Source organism: Pangasianodon hypophthalmus, chromosome 15, assembly GCF_027358585.1.
Source record: "Pangasianodon hypophthalmus isolate fPanHyp1 chromosome 15, fPanHyp1.pri, whole genome shotgun sequence".
NCBI lineage: Eukaryota > Metazoa > Chordata > Actinopteri > Siluriformes > Pangasiidae > Pangasianodon > Pangasianodon hypophthalmus.
Genome location: NC_069724.1, coordinates 19,308,521 through 19,327,946, shown reverse-complemented (window position 1 = coordinate 19,327,946; position 19,426 = coordinate 19,308,521). Strand labels below are relative to the sequence as shown.

The 19,426-nt window shown below is 36.3% G+C and overlaps 1 protein-coding gene across 1 annotated transcript in view; it reads right to left on the bottom strand.

The window, feature by feature from the left end:
• Positions 1-15,206, bottom strand: part of scarb2b (scavenger receptor class B, member 2b) — a 38,683-nt gene extending 23,477 nt beyond the window's left edge. Inside the window, exons 1-2 of the mRNA XM_026928796.3 lie at positions 14,705-15,206; positions 4,362-4,519 (exon numbers count right to left, since the gene is read on the bottom strand). Coding sequence (XP_026784597.1) covers positions 4,362-4,519; positions 14,705-14,830 — 284 coding nt within the window. The 5' untranslated portion in view covers positions 14,831-15,206. The remainder of the gene's footprint in view (positions 1-4,361; positions 4,520-14,704) is intronic.
• Positions 15,207-19,426: the final 4,220 nt, after the last annotated feature.

Genomic DNA, 19,426 nt, shown 5'->3' with positions numbered 1-19,426 from the left:
ATGAGGTCAGTGTTACGATAGAACTATTTGTTGGCATTTTTTGGTAGTAGTTTTTGAAGAGAGAAATTTGACCAGGTTTAATTCATTTACGTCTGAATTAGATATGACAAAAGGAAGGAAAGGTTAGGAATAAAATAAAAGTGCCATTGATTGCGAACACAGTATTGAATATAATGCGACTCTATGTTCTAGATCATAAAGTTGTCATTAATGTTTATATTACATATGTTCTTTTTCAATTTCTAAAATAAAAGATAAGTATATTTAGTTATTTCAGCTGAGGCACAAGTCAATCTCCTCTTAAACATTACATTTTATTCCAATTTACCAAAATGATAAAGGATCAAACTGATGTTCACACAAAATAAAATCAGCTTAGATACGTGTACTTCCTACACAGTGTTTATTTATACAAATGTCAAATATAAAATGTAAGCATGCTGGCATTGAATAGAAAAAAAAAATCCTCATAATGTAGTCCCAGTAAGGACAGAATGAAAATTAGACTTTGATGTGATATTTGCTCCAGTATTATAAAATGTTATTTAAGGTAATAAAGTAGAAATTGCATCAGTTCCATTTGCATCCATTTGAATCGGTGATTCAGTGCAATATGGATTTGTTTAAGTCAAACTTAAATTTGTTTAAGTCAAACTGCTGTTATATAAATGAAAGCTGCTTAAGTTCATCAGTGTTTGTAGGAGTCCATAAATTAGCTCATACGGACTGAAGTGAAAGCAGGAAATATAGTAATTTTTACAAACGTCAGAAAGTGTAGGTATTTACTTTGGCTCCATAAATATACTGGAGCTTCTAAACTGTAGATAACACAAGGGCGTATCCATTACGTCTAAAGCAATTAAGGCAGTAAAGTCACTTCCATTTGCATGATTTAAGCGGAGATGGCATCACTTCTCTCTGTAATTCAGTGCAATATGGATTTGTATAAGTCAAATTGAAATAAACCAATGCTGTTATATAAATAAAAGCTGCTTAAGTTCATCAGTGTTTGTAGGATTACTGAGTCCATAAATTAGCTCATATGGACCGAAGTGAAAGCAGGAAATACAGTAATTTTTTACAAACGTCAGAAAGTGTAGGTATTTACTTTGGCTCCATAAATATACTGGAGCTTCTACACTGTAGATAACACAAGGGCGTATCCATTACGTCTAAAGCAATTACGGCAGTAAAGTCAATAATTCTTTTATTGCATTGCATTTAGCCTTTGAAATGCATACAACTGCTTTAACTGCAAATGTTTTAATTCATTCACTTTAATTTATCAGAACTTCATAACATTTTAACCAATTAAAGCAAGCAGGTAGTTAATTAAAGCGTAGATTAGTGCACGTGTCAGATACTACCAAGTATTTATCAATGATTTAAAACTTCTACACTGACAAATATCACTTTTGCAATGTGGTAGCTGACATATTAGATTTAGCTAACCACTCATAACATGCTCATTTAATCATTTTCTTGCTGAACAGCTTTTAATTTTCTTCTCTGTAGGGTTTCATAATGTTATAAGGCTCAGGAAGAACTCAACTCAACCACATACAGTTGGATCTAAATGCCTGAAACCACTACCAAGAATCAGTTGTCTACATGCTAGTACATGCTTTCATTAAAGTATAGTTCTCAAACAATATCCCATTATTCTTCAGTGGTATAACCTAAAAGCAGAACTGAAATGTCTGATTGATTAAATTACGTGAAGCCTGTGTTAGATGATTTTCCGGGGTTGTCTGTCCATCTATCCATTTTCTATCCTTTTCTTTGCTTATCCTACACAGGGCACAATCGCACACACATTCACACACTACGGACAATTTGGAAATGCCAATCAGCCTCCAACGCATGTCTTTGGACGTGGGGGAGGAAACCGGAGTACCTGGAGGAAACACTCGAAGCACGGAGAGAACATGCAAACTCCACGCACACGGAGCAGAGGTGTGAATCGAGCCCCCAACCTTTCCAGGGTTGTATGAACTTCAAAAACCAAAATGTTTTAGATTATACTGCATACTCTAAAGGATTCATGCTCATGTGTTATCTGTAATATAGCCGTTCCATCATATTAACTGAAAGCGGTAAAGATAACACATAACATAACAGACAGGGAGGAGACAGCACCAGCTGAGTCAATAACAGGTGAAAGGAACCTACAGTTACTGTTCAGTGCACATATCTTCTATTCACTGTCTGTGCACCTGTTATCTGTCTTTTGTATACAGTCTTTCTCTAATGTCTTTGTCTAATGTCTTGCACCAGAGAAGTAGCCTGATAGTGTTTTGATATACTGTACAACCCCTTGTATTGGTATAATTACAATAAAGTTGAATTGAATTGAACTGAATTGAAGTTCCTGAGAGGTAACAACTAATAACACTGTGTTATGACTTGTAATGTGTTTCTATTTGAATGAAATACATTATATAGTGGCACTACATATTGAAAAGTGAAGCAAATGCTGTTGAAAATATTTCTAGCTTCTATTCAATGATTTCTTAAACATCTAAAAGTGGATTTTTCTCAGTTTTAGTAAACGTATTCTTGAATAAAAAGAATAATTTGAGTAAAATGTTTTATATGTATTAATGTATTAATGTTTGCAATTATTCATCTGATGCAATAAAACAGGATTTTGTTCAGTTAGACTCACAAATTTGAATAACTGACTGGAAATAACCTGGAAAATGTACACACTAGAAATGTACACACAGACCTGAGCAAACAGTAGGAGCGTTCAGTGATCTGGGGCGTGTATGTGAACTTTTTCCCCCTTTTGGACTACACTGTGCTTATCAGAGTCTCATTTGGACATTTGCTCTATATACAAAATACACTGGGCAAAATACAGTTTATACAAATACAGAGAAATACAAAGACAAGAAGAAGAACATGATATGTCATTTCTGTTCATTTACTAATTAAAATGTAAGGCTGTGCACTGAAGCACATATGTAAGTGAGTTACACACTCCTAGTGAGAAGTTAATACCAAAATTATAAGTACAGATGTAGGTAACTACAGACTTACAGTACGTACTAAGAGAGATGTATCTGTGAAAGCTGATCTACTTTACATGCCTTCATGTGCGTCAGACGTTGCTAACATGTGATAAGAGGTTAAAATAACTCAATGTTATGTAACACTTTGAGTGATGCCCAAATGCTACTACACTGCCAGTCATGTGTTTTTGAACACCCAATATTTTAGTATTTGCATATAAATTATTTTAAGTATTATAAAACTGGAAAAGCTAATCAAGAAATAGGTATAAGTGTATTATTAAATGTTTAGTGAATAGAGTATTATTAAATGTTTAGTGATTTTTTCTGTTTATTTCTCAGTCTAGCTAGCTAGCTGTCACTACTTAGCTAGCTATCAGCTTAGCTGCTTTTTTAGCACAACATGGCAGACACTACTAACTTTCTGAATTTGGTAAAGTCTCTTAATGCTCTTACAATTTGAGGAGAGACGGAGAATTAAAGTACTTCAGTAATACAACCACCATTCAGGAAGAAATCAGTCACCACTGGTCTTTATCTATAGTCATGAGCCTGCCTTTAAATAAGCACTCAGTTATTTTTAACAGTTGTTTGTGGATCTGAGAGTGAGCACTTTATACGCGTATGTAAGATGTAGATTTCCATTTTTATTTGCCATTCTGTATCATTTTGTATGGTTTGTAGCATTAATAGTGATTAAAGATTACTAAAGCAGAATAAAACAAGACCCTCCAGGTTTGGACTTTGACTGGCTGTGTATACTGGATCACACAAATGCCAGGCATGCGATATTGTGGACCAGCTATTGTGCTAACTGCTGCTCTCTCTGACCTGTAAGAACACTGATATGTACACATTGCCTTAAGGGAGCAGTTTGTAAGAGCCCTCTGAGGCCTGCAAGGTGAGTCACACCATGAAAACACTGATAAGCAAACCACAGTTTAAAATAGTATTTATAAAAATATGTTTAAAGGGTCTTTAAAGTGATACAGTTAGTAGATGTCTAGAGACACTTCTAACTGACAAACATGAAAACTACTAAAGTACACTTTTAATTACGAACTGCACCATTAAGTGAGATATAAGGTGGATATAGCCATTAAATGGAAAGTAAAAGAAGGACAAAAAGAAAAAAAAAATCAGACATATAAGCTTTGCAGGCTGCTTCGCAATTAGGGTATGCAGTCAGTTAATTAATTTCAGTTAATTAATTTATTCATGATTCATTTAATCTGATTCTTATCATATGTGTTTTCTTATAACTAACTCCTTTTCAGATCTATTATTATTGTCTAAAGCAGTCTGTATGCTATGTGTGTGTGTGTGTGTATGGGTGTGTGTTACCTGTAAGTGTATGGTCCCATGTGTGTGAGACGTGGTTTCTGTCCAGCCATGAACTCATCTGGGTTTGTGACGTTGAAGAAGAAAAACTCCATGAAGACAGGAGGAGGAGGATTCTTCCATGTCTGGAACACCTTACTACCTTCAGTCAGAGTGATCTCCTACAACATACACACACACACACACACATGCACACACACACACGCACAATTGCATCATAACATCATGATGTATTTTTAATTTTCTTTAAACTTCTCTTATTTTATTTACCGAATATTAGTGTACAGTTACAAACCCTGTTACAATTTTAATTAAAAAGAACTTTACTGCTATTGAGCATGTCAAATAAATAACTAGAAATTAGAATCATTAGGTGCAATAATTCCTAATATATCCTTGATTCTTGTTGTCTTTAGTGTAATATACAGTATACGAAGTACCAGAAGTACCAGTGAGGGACGAATCCTGTGCCATCATGATTTTCTTTTAACAGTGTATGCCAGGCAGCTGAAAAGACCTTTTTTTTCTCAATCCCTTTTACTCTGTGTTCTCTTTTTTTACTCTTTCTCTCTCTCTCTCTCTCTCTCTCTATCTCTCACACACACACATACACACATTCCACTTTAGTTGGTAACAGTCACGTGACTTGTGTGTTTTCAGACCCCCAGCTGCCATCACTGTCTCCCATAGCAACAATAGCACAATATACATGACCTACAGCACAACAGTGCACGAGAGTGAGAACTAAAGCATTTATAACATCGACCAGAAAAGTTTTTTGTCATGTTTTTGTCTATTCCAGTTTAGCTTACTGTGCATAAATAGCAACTATTTCACATTTCTTGATCTTAAAATACGATCACACCAGCATATCCACGCACCACTAAGCTTCACTTTCAGCAACTGTGTTGATGAAATTTGCATGCAGGAGACAAGTTCTCACGCGTAAAAGGTTTCTCCAATCCCACGGATGGAAAATGCCAGAAGCAAACTAGGGTTATTCTGTGAAAAGAGACCCATCACAAACTTAAGTCTCTAAATTCCTGCTACTGAAAAGTGGCCAAGTATTCATTATGTGCACTAGTCAATAGATTCACAGTAGACAGAAAGAAGCATGGACAGTAGACGAGAGAGAAAGAGAGAGAGAGAGAGAGAGAGAGAGAGAGAGAGAGATGGAAAAAGATGGATAAGAAAAGAAAGAAAGCAGAAAGACAGAGAAATGTGAAAGAGAGCATGACAGTGAGAGAGGCAGAGAGAGAGACAAATGGAGGCATACAGAGAGAAAGAAAAAGGAGAGGTAAATAAATGAAGAAGGAGAGAGAAGGTAAGAAATAGAAGTAGAAAGATAGAGAGAGACGACGGAGAGAGATAAACAAATGGAGATAGATAGACAGAGACCTGAATGAGACCAAAAAGAGACAGCCAGAGTGAGATAAAGAGAGATAGAGAAAGTCAGAGAGAGTAGATAGATAGATAGATAGATAGATAGATAGATAGATAGATAGAACAAATTGAGAACGAGAGAGAAGGTAAGCAAAAGAAAGAGAGAAACCGGAGAGAAAGAGAGAAAGTTAGAGAGACAGAGGGAGAGAAAGAGACGGATATATATAAACAAATGGAGATAGATAGACAGAGACCTGAATGAGACCAAAAAGAGAGACAGATAGATAGATAGCCAGAGTGAGACAAAGATAGATAGATAGATAGATAGATAGATAGATAGATAGATAGATAGATAGATAGATAGAGACACAGAATGAGACAAAGAAAGAGAGAAGTAGAGAGACAGAGAGAGAAGGGGAAAGATAAATAGATGGAAAAAGATAGAAACATGAAACAGAGAGAGAGAGAGAGAGAGAGAGAGAGAGAGAGAGAGAGAAGGAGATAGACCGTAAAGCTTTATTAGTATTAGTGCTGTTGAGAAGTAAATATAAAGTGAGAAAGAGAAAGGTAGATCTGCTTGGAACGCTGAGTAACATGTGAACTCACATGAAGTGCAAGCAGAGGATGTTTGGGGTTGTCTGAATATAATTACACATTAATTAAGCACAACCAATTCACCAGCGTCGTTATGGTTTAATCAGTAAACAAAACATTCAAAGCCAATAATTAGCCCCCTTTTTTATTGCTTAGCAAGAACGTGTCCCAGCAACGCAGAAAACACTGTAGATTATATGCCACACAGCTGTACTGTTTAATATACAATACACAATGTAGCTTATTTTCAGATCAGTGAAGATCAGTTTTAAAAAATACTTAAGGAAATTAAGCACAAACGCATTTCCCACGAATGTGTAGACTTCTATAGCAGGCAGGAATGTAACAGAAGTCATTGTTTTTTTTAATATTAACACTTAACACTCTCATTTTACCCAGTTACTCTCTGATCATAATCTCTACGACACAAATATGACTTTTGAAAAAAAAAAAAAAAAAAAAGATTTTTCATATTCATTAAAACAAGTGAATCAAATCTATAAAGTTTAGTGTTGGAAAAAAACAGATTTTTAAAATTATTTTCCCCACGAATTAGAAATCTGACCATAAAATACTGGTTATGTAAACTCTTGGGATGTTTCCCAAATTTGCCAGAATCTTTAAACAGTGATAAAGTCCAGAAGGGAAGTTTATTTGCTCAGATAAGGTTTATCACAAGGAGCATGTCTAATTTGTGGCTTTTGATTTATGATTGTTCTTTCAAAATTCAAAAGTGAGCATTAATTTTAACGCTTTCATTCTTATATTTCAGGAAAAAACTATTGCTTCCCATTTTCCTGCTCACACAACTAGCTCAAAATGCTCTTTTAGTTGTTTCGGCTGTTTTCTGTTTGTTTTAGTTTTTGTTTTATTACTCAAATTTTCATTTGCAATGCTATTTAATCATCTATCTAGATGGCTTTTATTTCTACAATTATTTTTTTGTTTTAACTTTGTACTCACTTATTTCAGCAAGTGAGTTATTTATTTCACCAGGGACATGTTTGTCCAGTTCATCAGGGTGCAAAAATATAGCGGCTCTGTTTCAATTTGCCAAGAATGTCTTTGCCCTTGATTCGTGTTATGACATCCATGTCAGTGTTTCAAAACCAACTTCCACACTCTCTCTCTCTCTCTCTCTCTCTCTCACTCCCTTTCAATCTCCTTCAACTGACGACTATTATAGTCTTCATTTTTAATTTGCTGTATTTATATGTATATCTTTTTAAACTGATGTCTTCTTTTAATATTATGTGATATAAATACTTAAAGTTTCATTCAAATTATCACCTTCTGTCCAATCAGAATCGAGAATTCAACAGTGCTGTGGTATAAATAAAGAATAAAACACTTCAGGGTGTGCTGTTACAGGATCCGTGGGTGCGATGTGATCCTGAAGTGTTTTATTCCTCTTATACCACAATATACCAACACTAACAATTTTCTTTACTGATGAATGACACATGCTTTTTATCCCTTTAGAATTACATTTAATCTTGAGGAACATCTGTGAAACAAGTTATCAATTAGAACAGATATAAACCATTTTTTCTCCTAAACAACCTCTCTTTTTTTCTCTCTTAAAGTTAATAAGACAAAAAACACAGCTTGTTAAACCACAACACACAAAGCTCTTTGTCCTGAAGACTTACCTTTGTCCAAAAATTTAAAGTTACAGCTCTACCTCTGACTCTTACAAAGCACTAACACTGGAGACTCCTTCCAAAAATGCTAAAAAAACATGGAAAACTTCAATGTGTCAACAATTATACATTTCATTTATGTGGCTCGTCCATCATTCAGCTCACTGTGTAATTTATCTATATTAAAGATATTTGATATCTGTCACAAATAATTACTCATTAATATGCATGTTATATACATGTTATAATAAAGGAACATGTAAATGCCAGCTATGATATGGAATGACTTGAGGAACTGTGCCCTTGACTTGTGTTGTGATATTCATGCTCAGAGTTGGGACCAAGTCATTGTTTTGCAAGTCACAAGTAAGTCTTAAGTCTTTGCATTCAAGTTCAAATCTATTAGATTAGTCTATAAGATTGATAAGTCCAAGTCAGGTTACAAGTCCTTTAAGTTAGGTCTTAAACAAGTTCTAAGTCCTAAGTCTAAGTTAAGTCCTAAATAATGTGCTCTTTACCAAATTGAAGGCCAGAGTAATAATTAGTATAGTAAATTTACACAAATCATTTCTAGACAAACTTTAGAACTCAAAGGAAATATGAGTATTTGTGAAGTCATTTGCAAAGTCAGTCAAAGTCAAGTAGTAAGTGTTCTTTAATTATGTCAAGTCGTGTCAACGGTCAGTAAATTTGTGACTTGAGTCCATGTTGAGTCCAAGTCAAGTGACTGGAGTCCACAACACTGTCCATGCAGCGTCCATGGCAGTATTCCAAACAATGGGCTTTTCCTAAAAAGTGAATTGAGTCAACAAGTGTATTTAGACACTTATGTCTAATTGCATGTACGTTAATAGTTAAATATCAATTTCAGCTAAAATTTAGAGATATGATAATGAGAAAGCAGTGCCTGTGATGTGTCAAGTTTATAAAATTATCTGCATTAATATTTATGTCAGTGGATGTCCTTACAAGGATAGTAAGACAACTGTGTGTGTGTGTGTGTGTGTGTGTATTTGTGTTCTTTATGTTTCAGAAGTTGTGTTTCAGAAGTTGCACTTCTGTTGTTTTTAGGTGTTCTTTATGCAGTAAATGAAATTTTCTTACTTACAATGTGAAATTTAGAGACAGAGGAAAATCGAAAGGGTATGTAGGGTAAAAATGTTTGTCTGTGGTTTGTTTTGGTGTGTAGGGTTTTTGTGTGATGTCTGTATGGGAATGTTTTTTAAATGTTGATGGGGATCAGCCAAATGACCCCACAAGGAAAGGAATATCTTGGGATATTTCTCTCTCTCTCTCTCTCTCTCTCTCTCTCTGTGTGTATGTGTGTGTGTTTGTGTTTTGTTGTTTTTTGTCATATTTTTAGATCAAAGGTTTTTTTTCCACTTTGAAGAAAAAAAAAAACTTTTCTTCAAAGACCAGGGCAAACATTACCCCTTAAAGAGAAATTTCTCTTTTATAACATCTATAGAGTTGTTTGTTTGGGTTTTTTAGACTGTGAAGTGTAGGTTTGATGTCAGTTCTCCTCCTCTTCTCCGGATTGTATTTATTGTATACAATCAGAGGAACATTTCTACTGCAAATTTCTATCCGTCCATCCATCTCCAACCCACTGTCTCTCAAATTAAAGCACTTAATGTAGTTTATATTCCCTAGATCAAGGGAGGGATATGACATGGAACAGATGCGTGAGGGTGTGTATGTGAAAAGGTCTGGAGGAAAGAAGTGTGTGAAATTGTGAAACAGGGGCGCAGGGTCTGTGTTTTTGGGTTTTTTTTATTGGGGGGAGGGGTGTGTGTTGGGGGTTGGGTGGGAGTGTGTGAATGTGGCTATATAGCTGCTTCCTCATGGAAAATTTGAATAGGGTTACAGTTTGAATGAGAAATGAGAAGTATCAGCCACACAGAAACTGAAACACATCTACACATCTATACCAAAAATCAGTTTTCCTCAGCCATACTAACAGCTTCACTTTATCTGTACTCCAAATTTTATGTCAAATTTTACAGTTAACACTGTTTTAACCCCATTTATTTCTTTCTGAACATCATAAAACATCAACAACATTTGAATTTTTCCATTCAGGTTTTCCTGTGCACAGATTCAGCAAAAGACGCACATGTTATCCACACATTAGTTATGCTTTAACAAACTTTATACCACAGTGCTGTTGAATTCTTGCTATAAAATAAGTGATAACAGGAGCTAAGTTGTTACGCGGATGTTCCACAACATTTAACGTAACCATAAATGAATAAAACATACCACATATCGTTATTTAATTAACAAGTAATTGTAATCATTGACAAATTCCTGGGGTATAAAAGAGGAATAAAACATTTCAGGGTGGTAACTTATCACACCACCTTGTCATTGATAATTTACCTATTATAACACCCCCTGGTGTGTTTTATTCCCTACTTATCCATTGTTGATAAATGGTGAAATATATACTGTTCCTAACAGAGAATTCAAAAGGTTAGACCTGTATGCATGTATCCTATATGTAAAAAAGCAACATTTAACCTCTTTTCTCTTCTCTCTACAGTCAAATTTTACTATATTTTATTATTAACTTGAAATACATTACACATATCGACTAATGCACATACACTGTGATATCAGCCGTGTTGTTTTATAACAGTAAAACCCTGAAAAACTTAAAGAGAATGACACAAAACCCAGCGGCTCTGGTATGTGGCATCAAACCAAAAAGACATGCCCACACACACATGTATATAAAAACCTGGATCTGAAGCATGATTTTTAGGCTTGTCAGCGTTATTTTTGACTGTGAGAAGGATTTTCACTTCCAGTCATGCTAGTCCAGATTTGAATTAAAACTGCAGGCTTTACTTCATGCAATCCTCTGCAGTTACTGAGGTTAATCTAGTTCAATTTGATACGAATGAAGTTGTCAATAAAATAAAGTGTCTAACCTTTAAGGTTCAGTGTAATTTTGACTTTTCATACCTTTACACACCAGTCTGAGCAGCAAGAAAAAAAAATCCAGATATTCCTATTACTCCTAGTTAATCCACTGTTACTCTTATTTTTAAGCTAGCTGTGGCATAATGCAAAATTAAGCTAATAAAACTAACCCCACTTTAATCTGAATAGCTTTTAATAGTAGCTCTTAATAGAGCTAGAATATGATCATGGCAATTTTATGATCATAATGCAAAAGGCATAATATTATTGCAATGGTGCGTATGGGTGTGGCCGAAATATCTTCGGTGTTTTTGTGACCATCCACAGGTGGTGTTAATGTAAGAAGAGGTCAAGTTAAAATAAATACATTTTTAAGAGGTGTGGTTACTGCTGCTGTCCATATTTTAGTAGTGGAAAAGGTTGGTCTGGATGAAATTTTCTGTTATCTTGTGCTTTTTTGTAGGTGTTCAGTTCCATGTGTAAGCCTCTTCAACAAGGCATTTACTGTATACTGGCTAATTCCCTGTCTACAGGACAGCAATAAATTTGATGAATCTGGTGTTTAATTAGTTATGTTAGAAATTCTTTGGATTTTGGTTGACTATATGATGACTCAACAACAACTGCTTGAAATGCATTTAGCCTTGTAGCCTTCTAATATGTTCTCAAGTGATGTGTGGCACCCTGGGTGGTATTTTCCTGCAAGGACCAGGCTGAGGGAATGTGTCTTGCGTGTAGTGTATACATAGAAATAAGCTATTGAACTGAACAGAACCAGAGCATGAATGCTAGCCTAGCAAATTAAGCATTTATTAAATACTTAAGGACTTGGATTGTTCGAACTTAGATGAAGTCTGCACACCGTTTAAAAACATGGCACGTGGCAAATCATCTATAATCCGTAATGCGTGCTTAAATGGTAAATGAAGTTGGAATATGTGCCTCTCTTCCAGATATCTTTATTTGGGTGCAGAACAGCCAGCAACTGATTACTGATACCAATATTTTATTCTCATTCTTTGTTATTAATAACACTATAATTTCTTGCACATGTTCTGACACCTTCTGCCACTGGTGAAAGTATTTTTTATTCCATTCCCTCATCCCTGCCTGAAGAAAAAGAAGTGCATTCCTTAATCCCTTATAAGTTGCCTGGCAAAGCGCACTTTTTTTTTTTTTTTTTTTTTTTTTTTAAAATGATCATGCTCAGTAGCTGTTTCTTGCTGATTACAGAATTTTATCTCTAACATCCATTTGTCCATTAGTGCACCTCCACCCCAAGAGCAGAGCTCTGGACAACCAATTATTTTGTTGACCCCTTGAGATGGCCTCTCTGTTTGCTCTTAAATGAGATGGCCTAATGGATAGAGAGTCGGACTTGCAACCCGAAGGTGAACCTGAAGGTTGTGGGTTCGAGTCTCGGGTCCGGCAGGGATTGTAGGTGGGGGGAGTGAATGACCAGCGCTCTCTCCCACCCTCAATACCACGACTGAGGTGAGACCCTTGAGCAAGGCACCGAACCCCCAACTGCTCCCCGGGCGCCGCAGCAAAAAAAGGCTGCCCACTGCTCCAAGTGTGTGTTCACGGTGTGTGTGTGTGAGATCACTACTGTGTGTGTGTACTTGGATGGGTTAAATGCAGAGCACAAATTCCTAGTATGGGTCGCCATACTTGGCCACACTGCACTTCACTTCACTTCAAATCCTAATATTCCACAAAACAGTGTTGGAAAGTTAGAAAACCTAATCAAATTTAAGACATCTGACTCTGTTTTTTTTAACGGCTGTGTGAACACAAGAATCTCTTAAAAACAGATTTGTTTTTTATCGTTATTTTTTATGATGAACTTTCTAATGTTTGCGTTTGTTCATGATGTGCATACTGCATATGATGTTTCTAAATACATTTCACATAATTAGAGCCGAGATAGACTAGCTACTCTATCGCTCCTGTTTTACTTCAAATCTACACTATAGTTTATACGTTGTAACTATTTTATTGTGAGTGCTATTTTAGTGTCATTTACCCTGTGCAACAGTTTATTGTTATTAGCTAGTTAGTATACTTTTTTGTAGGCAGTGTATTTGTAAAGAGTCTGAAAGGTTTGGACGCATCCATTTCGCGCTAAGGCAGGGGTCATCAGCTAGAGCCGATCAGCATGTGGGGAAAACAGTCCATTGTTCACGCCAGTTTTTAAAACATGAACCATCGTGGCCTCTGTAGCAGATTCTTTGTTATGGCCAATGACAATATGCATTGATGCAAATTATTTAGCTGAAAGCATCTCACTGAGAAAGGGACAAGTTTTCAGACTTTCTTAGCTTTACCATCTAATTGGTGAAGTGATGACATGGCTTGCTAAAGAAAAAAAAAACTTAAAATATGTAAAGATGACTGTCCAGAGAAGTATCAGTCTCTACTTTATGTTCAAAACAGACATCTCATCTGTTCAGCTAACTCGAACTCCTGGTAATGTGAAAAGCTCCACTGCGAAATAAAACATAACTTCAAATTGGTTTGTCTTATCTATAGACACAAACTAAACACTAATGGTTAAGCATTAAAAGGAAACTGTTCATGCCATTCAGTCTTGTTAGTAGCTTATCTGGACTTTTGTTAGCAGGGAATTTTATGTAGCTGGACCATCACAAATTTTGGTTGAACCCCCCTGGTCTAAGGTCTAAGATTAATATTAATAGTTCAGCTGATAACTAGGTATGAATTTATTTCCAAAACGTTTAGAATCTAACCTAAAAAAACAAAAGGGCGGGAGGCCACAATGTAATGCACAACAATGTAATGCACAAGTTACAATGGGCCAAACATGGGTCTAATCAATCATATTTTGAAGTGACAATCCCCAAAAGCATTTTTATTTAACAACTTGAACTTAGAAAAGCAGCCAAAACATGTTCAGCAGATGGTTTTCTGTTAGAAAAGCAGACAAGACCCCTCCTTTGCGTAGCTGCCTAGAGAGGCCACGATTGTGCAAGACCATCATTAATGCTAGACTGAAGACTATGTAGACACTATTTACATCATTGCATAATCCAATGTGCATAGTTTTGTTTTACTGTCATTCTAAAAGAAGGAAATCATAAAAATGAAGGAAATCTGTCTGAGTCAATGTGTCCAAAACTTATTACTGCTACTGTATACCAAAGACAGAAAAAAATGGGGGGAAAAGGTTAAAGCATTAATGGGTTGTTTTCCCCTCTGAAGATCTATGCAGAACCCTATAACTGAGTGCTTCCTTATCAGAGAAGGTTCCCAGTACACATGAGAAGCTGAGAACCCTTTACTTTCCAAAAAAAAAACATTGCAGATCTTTCACGTGTTCATTTTTTAAGAGTGTATGAAAGATATGTTACAATGCAATGTAAACAGACTTCTATAACAACGGTGCCTGTATGATGTTGGATGTAAAACTGTACATATGGCCAGAAAGTGAAAAATCAGAGCGTTTGAGTGAAAGTCCTCAGCTTTTCTCCTCATGGATGGCAGAATATAAAATGCTGCATATTGACACTGCTGTGTGCCTTGTGAGAAATCAATGATCACAGCAAACAATAAAAACATTTAAAGAACTAGTTAAAGGGCTAATTTAACATTGTATTCAATTTCCTGGGAGAAAATGACTGCCTTGTAAAATGCTTCTTTCATTTACTCTCCTGTCAAGGAGAAACACCAAGCCACGTGGAAGAACTGCAAACTTTTCAGCCAAGACCACTAATGTACAAAGTCTCGAAAAAGAGGCTCACAAAGAGGATGCAAGTGTGTTTTGTAAAATGAACTTACCCTTTTGAGCTTCTCCTCTATTCGTGTGTGCAAATCCCCAACCACGATGATGCTAATGCCTGCTATGAGCGTAAGCGCACCGATTACTATGCAGGCATAGATTAGACAGATCTTGCACTTCATCATCCAAAATCAGAGAACTCAAGAAGAACCCCAAAAACGAGAGACTCTAATGTTAAAAAAAAACTTTGACACTATAAACTCAAAACAGCATAGCACAACTCTGAAGCACCTTAAAAATAGTCTGTATCTCTACTACACTCAAACCTCCACTACACTCACTCTAAAACCATGTGTTTGCTCAAGTTCACTTGGAGTCACTTGCTTTTCGGTTCCTCCTCATCAACAGAATTCAGGGAAATTATTCAGAGAGGATCTGCACAAAGTGAGATAACAGTTCGAGAAAGACAAAGAGTTTATGCTCAAACTTTAAGTTTGAGCAAGTTCAGAAGTTTGTGCGACTTCAGAGGTGTGCTATCTGGAAGCCACGAGTGCTCAACAGTTCCTATGAATGAGCTGGGTGGCCAGAGGGAGGGTCTAAACTGAGCTGTGTTGCCAGATTGAACAGATCAAGGTCACTAATCAAGATTATGAGTTTGAAACTTTTATCGTCAGATTTCCCAGAATTGATTGAACATGATTGCCAGATTGTATGGATTGCTTCCTTTACAGTTGCCAGAAACTCTTCAAGACTGATTTAATTAGTCAGAGATACTATTTTGACTAATTGAAGTAATCAAGCGGCCAGATTTGCCAGATTCACTGTTTCCAACAGGGTGTGCCAGATTAGATAGATAAAAAGAAGTGGTTAAGCTGGGCTGCCATATATATATATATATATATTTATATATATATATATATATATATATATATATATATATATAAGCATTCATTGGTTACAATATATTTATAATACAATATTAGAAATACATAATATATTAAATATTTGTATAAAATATAATTTTCCTTTTTTCTTCTTCCCCTATGTCTATTAGTTTGGAATATGAAGTGTCCTTGAGCTGTGGAAATAAATAAAACATATTATTATAATAAGTATTATTATAGGTCAAGGTTATGGGTCAAACTCAATAGGAGTTTTGAAAACAGTAAAAAAAAAAAATAATCCTAAAAATACAAATTCCAAAAAGCATACCACAGAGATTAATTTGAGATTAATTTTTTTTTTTTTTTCTATATTCAGAATTGTAATACAGACTGTTGACTGATATTTTTTCTGTACAAAATTAACAGCCTTAAAAAATATATTCAAAGATATGCTTCTCTAACTCATTAGCGTTTATAGATTCTTTGGATGATTAAGAGTATTAGCTTTCTAGGTTAAGACAGACTATATATGGAATATATTTACAGTGCTGTTCATAAGTATTCACCCCTCTTGAATCTTAACTGGGATTATAGGTGAAGAAGGTACACAAAACGGCCCATATTACTGAAGAGGGGAAAAGCTTTCAGATAGAAAATAAATTATGATTTCATAAGTATGCTGTGAAAATTTCAACCTCTGAACACCCATTAAGTCACCATTAAATCTATTATTTAAAAAAGGGAAGAAGTCTAACTTATCATAGGTCTAAGGTCATTTCTCTCAGGGCTGCGTGATTAAAAAAGGATTAAATAAGGGAAATGAGAGCAATCTGGCAACACAAGTGTGTGTGTGTGTGTGTGTGGGAGGGAACTGGGTGAAATGCCTGTGTGTATTTGAAGCAGCTCTGCAAGGTCACACACACTCTGTATTCAGCTGGATTGTATTCACCCTATCATGCTCTCTCTAACCGCACCCCCCCTCCACCCCAACCCCCACCCCAACCACCACCCCAACCACCACCACTCTCTCACACACTCCCAGACACAAGAGGAATAAAATCATGCTTTAGGAGTACAATGCTTTCCCACACAGCTGCTAGTTCTGAATTAGCACATAGAGTTAATATATTCAACACTGCACTAAGATCTAAAGTGTTGAATGAATTCACGTTAAAGTAAACCTTACAGTGTATACCTTTGTGTCCAGTTTATTTCTTTTTTTAAAGCAAGGATGAAGTGGTTGCATTTCATTTGAGTTCATATGAATTGCATCATAGGGAAAGGTTTGAATGATAAGTTCACCCCTAACCCTGACTTTTGTAAATTCTCAAATGAATAGAGTCTGGAGAATTATTAAAAATTCACAAGTGTAATACTCTGTTGCACTTGGAATCACACACACACACACACACACACACACACACCCACACACACACACATACACAGAGCTCCTTGTTTCTGAAAATGTGGAAAAATATCATGAGAGCGCAAGGCCACAGAGAACAAAAGAACAAATCTGACCTTCACCCAGGGTTGAACGTAATTCTCAGAAAAGAGACAGGAGACTGAGAAAAGAGAGAGAGAGAGAGAGAGAGAGAGAGAGTATACAAGTAACACTGGCTCTAGTGCAACATCATCCTACGTCTGTTAAGGGTGTGAACCTGTTTGTCATAAAAATAAAACAGTTAGAGAGAGGGAGGGAGAGAAAGACAGAGAAAAAAAGAAAAAGGAAGCCTGAAAATGTACATAGAGAAAGAGAAAAAGGGAATATACCGTGGCCTCAGAAAGTATTCAGTAACTCATAATTACAAAGCAAAAAACGTTTTGGGGTTTTTTTTGCAAATATATTAAAAATCAAAAACTGTAAACGCTCATTTGGATAAATATTCCTCATCTTTGGCAGCTATTACAAATTCAAGTCTTCATAAGTAAGTCTCTACAAGCTTTCTACTACTGGAGTTGGGCAGTTTCTCCCATTCTTCCAGGCATATAGTATATATATAGACGAACAGGGAAATAGAGAGAGAGAGAAAGAGAGAGAGAAAGCTACACAGCTACTACACTGTGTAAACACAAAGAGTGTAAACAAAGTGTAATGTGTTCATTAACATCCCAGCTACTGGTACTGACATTTTACATGCATGCATACACACACCCCCACACACACCCACACGCACGCATGCGCACACACACCCACAACCACACAAACACGTGCACACACACACACATACACACACACACATACACAGCTGGAGTTCTGAAGCTCCTCAAGGATGTATGTGTCCTCCACCTGGCAGAGTTACGGCACAGTCAGCTGCAGGGTGTTGAGTTAAAAAGCACCAGTTACCATTGAGTTACCATTGTGTGTGTGTGTATGTGTGTGTGTGAGAGAGAGAGAGAGAGAGAGAGAAATTAAAAAATGGAATCCATTTAAAGTTCCCTGATTCAGATCCAGACGAACTTTTTTTTTTTTTTTTTTTTTGTTAAATGCAGACTGATCATTTAATACTTTGCACAGAACTGATGGATGTGAAATTATAGGGGTACGTTTTGTAGACCACAATCAAGAATGACTGGTTTTCAGCATGAAAAGTAACAGCTACCGGACACAAATGTGGGTCACTGCTACTTTAGCTGAAAAAGCAGAACACCTTTTTCTGGTTGCTCCTCTATTACTGTAGCAAGGGGTCAAAAATGCTAGGTGTAAGTGCTCCAGTTAAATTTGGGGACCAAAATCTTGGGACCAAAATATAAATTCTGTTTACATGTACAATACATTTCTTTGCACTTATGGTCAATTAAAAAAATTTTTTTTTATATAACCTACCATTGCTGTTTCTTTTGTTTAATACAGGAGAGAAATCTTTAAAGCAGCAGTTCACACAGGAAGCAGGAAGAGGCAGTGGAGAGCGATTTGTGGACTGATATGTGAAAAGCCTCAGTTGTGTGCACTTCTGAGATAAAGAGGGAGAGCGCATCCTCTGACTGACACATTTCCCCATCTCTCAACTCTACTGCATAGATTTTGGGACCTATTTCAAGTACAAGCAAGATGACAACAAAGAAATTAGCTAACAGGGATCAACTGTACATTCTGGAATGTGTAACTTAGGACTATTATTATGGACTTTTAAACTTCTAAAGTGTTTTTTAGCACCGTGGTGCATTATGATCTAAAAAGTCAAGGTGTACATGCTGGCAGATGAGGCAGGATGCAAATGTCTATATTCAGAGTGAGATGTATTTGGGCATCACAGTCAGTATCCATAGAAAAGGTTATCCATAATCAGTAAAGATGGTACACTATATCCAATGTCCAAATGTTTGCGGACATCTGACCATCACACCCATATGTGGTTCTTCCCCAAACTGTTGCCACAAAGTACAAAGCATACAATTGTATAGGATGTCTTTGCGTGCTGTAACATTACAATTTCCCTTCACTGGAAATAAGAGGCCCAAACCTGTCCCAGCATGACACTGCCCCTGTGCACAAAGCGAGCTCCATGAGGACATGGTTTGCCAAGGTGGGAATGGAAGAACTCGAGTGGCCTGCACAGAGCCCTGACCTCAACCCCACTGAACACCTTTGTGATGAACTGGAATGTCCACTGCACTCCAGGCCTCCTCACTCAACATCAGTGCCTGACCTCACTAATGCTCTTGTGGCTAAATGGAAAAAATCTCCACAGCCACACTCTAAATCAAGTGGAAAGGCTTCCCGGATGATTGGAGGTTTTTATAACAGCAAAGGTGGCACCAAGTCTGGAGTGGGATGTTCAAAAATCACATATGAGTGTGATGTTCAGGTGTGCACAGACTTTTGGCCATAGTTTATGTGAGTCAGAAAACCATAAGACAGGAAATAAGATCCCCAGCTTTAGTACAGGGTTAAGC